At 41.1% G+C, this 4,213-nt stretch overlaps 1 protein-coding gene across 1 annotated transcript; it reads left to right on the forward strand.

The window, feature by feature from the left end:
* The first annotated feature begins 313 nt into the window (after nt 1-313).
* LOC124010118 (ladderlectin-like) lies at nt 314-4,002 on the forward strand. The gene is made up of 6 exons (XM_046322475.1): nt 314-380; nt 1,511-1,598; nt 1,940-2,055; nt 2,368-2,559; nt 3,543-3,657; nt 3,767-4,002. Exons 1-6 carry the CDS (start codon nt 366-368, stop codon nt 3,856-3,858), a joined length of 618 nt encoding a protein of 205 aa, XP_046178431.1. The 5' UTR covers nt 314-365; the 3' UTR covers nt 3,859-4,002.
* The last annotated feature ends 211 nt before the right edge of the window (nt 4,003-4,213 follow it).

Consider the following 4,213-nt stretch of genomic DNA (forward strand, 5'->3'; position numbering starts at 1 on the left):
GAGTAGGTGTGTCCAATATATATATATATATGTTAACTTTTTATAGATTTGTTACATTTTCACAAAAGTTGTGCTATAATAGTGGACCAATAGAGTGCCTGTAGCACAGGCAAAGATATTTTTCCAGCACCCCAATTGAAAATAGCATTCATTAAAAGTACCCTGCACCAACAAACTTCTTCCCGTGGCTACACGTTTTGGTTTTTGCCCTAACACAACACAGCTGATTCAAATGATAAAAGCTTGATGATTAGTTGATTATTTGACCGGTTAAAGGATGAGAGAGGGAGGGGTCTGACTGGATGGGTCCTTAAAAAAAGGAGAGCAGGAAGCAGTAGAACCCATCTCACAATCAGAGCGCTGACATGACCAGACTACAGGTGAGAGTTCAACATAGTCATCCCAAATGGTAACCTATGTGGTGCACTACTTTTGACCAGGACCCATCGGGCATATGTGACCCTATTCAAATGTGGTGCGTTACATAGGGCAGGGGTCTCCAACAGGTCATAGTAGTAGTAAATATTTTTTCACGTGTTCAACTGTCAAACAAATCTCGAGTATTAGACACTGCAAGTTACTAAATCAACGCGACTTGACGTTATCCCACCTCTGGTTAGTCAACTATTGGCTTAAAACGTCACATTTAAAACCATATATTAATTTCCAGCAATATTGCCTTGTCGCTCACTCCCTGTGTAGCCAGTTGATGCCTAGTGGGTTGCCAGATTCTTTCACAACTAAGTATTAACTGCAAGGTATACTTGTCAAAAGTATAGAAATTGTATCTATTGTTATTTGCAAACCTTGCCATGAAATGAGCAGCAATTGGCAATACAGAACCATCGCTAGACTGGCACATTCGACCACGCATTGCTTTCTCACGTGTTACTTTTCTTCCAGACATAAAATAAATGGTTTTCTGATGTGATTTAAGCACTGCCTTGGACTCAGAACATTACATTTGGTTCTCCATTACCAATTGTAATTGAGTGTCAAACCAGGAAATTGAACTGAGAACATTTATGACAATGGCTGTAATTTGGGGTTTAAAATCACAGCTTTTTTATAGGGCCCCTTTAGTTTATTACTCATTTTACTGTGTCTATTGCCAGAACGGTACACTGAAGAGTTGTAGGGCAGAGAAGAATGAGCCTATTTGAAAGAAGTCGCTTGCGACGTGTGTATTAATAAAAGGTAGCTCATGCCAGGCAAGTTGCGTCTCCTGCTCTAGAAAAATGTACTTTACCAGCCAATTTCATTTGCAAAAAGGTGACTTACTAGGTGTGCCATGCATCGGGGTTAGTTATCTAGGGTGCTGTTTTGGGGAGAAACCAAGAGCATAGACTTCTCCTTATTCCGTGTGCCAGGCTAATCTACTCTGTGGTGGAAGAGATGATGCCTGGTATTCCTTAGCCCTTCATTAGTTGAATGTGTTAAGTGGACTTGCTGGGGTACTCGAGGAGAGGTTGGGGAAACACTGATGGCTTATCTCGTGTGTGTCTCTCAGGAGACTATCACCATGGCGATGTTGACCCTTCTACTGCTTCTCTGCGCTGCCTTTACACTAGGCGACAGAATGACTGCGCGCATAGCAAGTAAGAGTCAGCCTCACACTTTACATCACGAGTGTCAAACGCATTCCACGGAGTCTCTTGCATCTGCAGTTGGCTTACCTTTCAATGAAGACCTAGACAACCAGGTGAGGGGAGTTCCTTACTAATTAGTGACCTAAATTGATCAATCGAGGGAGGAGCGAAAACCTGTAGACACTCTGTGCTCTGTGGAATGAGTTTGTGCTTTACATCATTGATTGTGTATGTTTTGTTGTAGTGTGGTATGACTGATCTCCAAATGTTATTTTTGATGCAAGGGTCAGTCTGGACTATCCTTTAAAGTCTGCTGCAATTTCGGAACCCTCCCTGTCTTCTACTTTCAGATGATTTGGTGACATTTGCAGCAGACCAAAGAAACCCATGCCCCAGAGGCTGGTTCCATTTTAATTCACGCTGCTTCATGTTTGTCAAAACGGCAAGGACATGGCCCAATGCGGAGGTATAATGCTTGCTTTCTACAATTGAAGTCAACTTAGTTTTTTGAGTTTAAGGTGCTTTGGCCTTATTTTAACAGGCGCCTCATGTAAAATACTGAACCTCCCCTTAATATGCTGTAATTGCAATTTTCTATAGGCTTTTCAATATTGTGTGGAGTTGGGCCCTCTTGTATATTAGAACCCTCAAGGCATGGGTTAAGACTGAGATGAACTAATTCCTATTTTGAGAGTCCAGAAGACAAATTCTCAGACTGGACAACTGACTAATACTTCCATTATGACATGTCTTTGTCTCTGTGTACTGCTTGCTCTAGCGCCACTGTCAGTTACTTGGAGAAAAACTGAAGCCTGTGTACAACACTGTAAAGTACCTTGGCGCAAACCTGGCATCTGTGCACAGCTATGAAGAGTCCCAATTTGTACAGGCGGTGGTGTTGATCACGACTGGCAGTTTCCCTCTTACCTGGATTGGCGGATTTGATGCTGTTCAAGCAAAGGTGGAAAAGGTGACTTAAGACTAATAAAACCATCAGCTCGGAGTAGGTGTTAAGACACTGGTCAGACAACTCTGTGCCAGGAGTAATCAACTCTCCAGTTTCTCAGCTGGTAATGACCACAGTTTGAGGTACCGCAGAGGAAAGATTGACATTCGCAACTCGAGTTCTACGTGGAATTTGGATATTACCATTATATCCACACTCCCATTTTAATAACTGTAAATTGCTTTGGCACAGTAGGCATGAAGTTACTTGCCGACCTTTTAACCAATGTCATCTCTTTAAACTGATATTAATGTCATTTTAAGTATTTAGGCATGTGACCTATGCCTCGTGTGAAGTCATTGTCAAAAGCAAAATAAATACTGTTGGTTGTAGGTCTAGATTTGAGTTGAGCATCTCGAAATATCCAGAGCAATTGCCACATCTGATCCATTAGATGAACCAGATACTCCATTGGCCTCTAACGATGTGAAGAGTCTGCAATGTCGGTCAGATTCGAGGGACAGGCACAACTCCGAGAAATGTTTTTCTCAGTTTCTGGCATGTCATGTGTGCTACTTGTATCAGTACTCGTAACAACCTAAGCATTACAAAACGTATATTTGCTCAAATAAGCCATTATGTTTTTCGTTAATGAAATTGACGGCCATACAAAAACGAGTTGCTTGGTGACCAGGAAAAACGCTACCCGCTTGAAGGCAGATTTTGGGCTTTGTTATCCTTCTCGCTTCGCCTCTTCCTCTTTGCTATGGCGCAGAAACAACTTACTAGCTGTCTTTTTCTATTTTGGGGATTTCTAGAAATGTGGCTGTAGTATCAACACTTGTGTATTTTTTTTCTCACCCAACAGTTCCATTGTCAGTCTGCATGTTTTGGTAGTGGTGGCTTTTACTGTTTTGTTGGAGGAAAGACCATGAGTGTTGTATTTTAGAAATTGTTCAGCAAGCACATGTAACATTTGATACTGAGATCTCACTACTTCCACACAGGACAGGCTATGGTTCTGGAGTGACGGCTCCAAATTTGATCACCAGAGCTGGGCTGAAGGGGAGCCGAATAACCACAATGGTCGCAGAGAGCCATGTATTCAGATCAACTTTGGAGGTACATTATCATTCATCAAATTAAACTTTTTTTTGAGTAAGTTTAAGAAATAAATGTGACCTACTCGTGTGTACATCGAGGTCATTTCTATTTCGTGTTTCCTCTTAAGCTGAAAACGGCTGGAACGATGAATCATGTGGAGAGAGCTATCCCTCCGTGTGCTCCATAAGAACCTGTTTAATCCTTCAAACTGTCAATTGAAACCAAAAATGCTGACACCAGAGTAGCATCCTAACTGCAAATGTTTCATGTTATAGTGAATTACTTTGAAGGTATTTGTTGCTGTAAATTACATTTGACTTGTGTAGTTATTGTAGCTTGTTGTCAATAAAACGGGTGTACGTATTTAATCTCATGAGTGGTTATTAAACACTGCTTCACTTTGTTTCTTGAAGATGCAGTCTGGGTGTCTGTTCAGTGGGCATTTAAATTCTTTGATATTGTTGCTCCATTGTTTCTTGAAGAATAGAATTACCTTAGGACCTGAAGTTGTCTGACTCCACAAACATTAACGTAAATGAACAGTGTATGTAGCTTTAAAATAAGTAGAAAATGA

This window comes from Oncorhynchus gorbuscha, linkage group LG22 (genome assembly GCF_021184085.1).
Source record: "Oncorhynchus gorbuscha isolate QuinsamMale2020 ecotype Even-year linkage group LG22, OgorEven_v1.0, whole genome shotgun sequence".
Classification (NCBI taxonomy): Eukaryota; Metazoa; Chordata; class Actinopteri; order Salmoniformes; family Salmonidae; genus Oncorhynchus; species Oncorhynchus gorbuscha.

Bases quoted from the DNA above. Each gene is read 5' to 3' on its own strand.
- LOC124010118 (XM_046322475.1), top strand. The intron at 1,599-1,939 runs GTAAGAGTCAGC...TTCTACTTTCAG, and splicing joins AATGACTGCGCGCATAGCAA to ATGATTTGGTGACATTTGCA. The intron at 2,056-2,367 runs GTATAATGCTTG...TGCTTGCTCTAG, and splicing joins GGACATGGCCCAATGCGGAG to CGCCACTGTCAGTTACTTGG.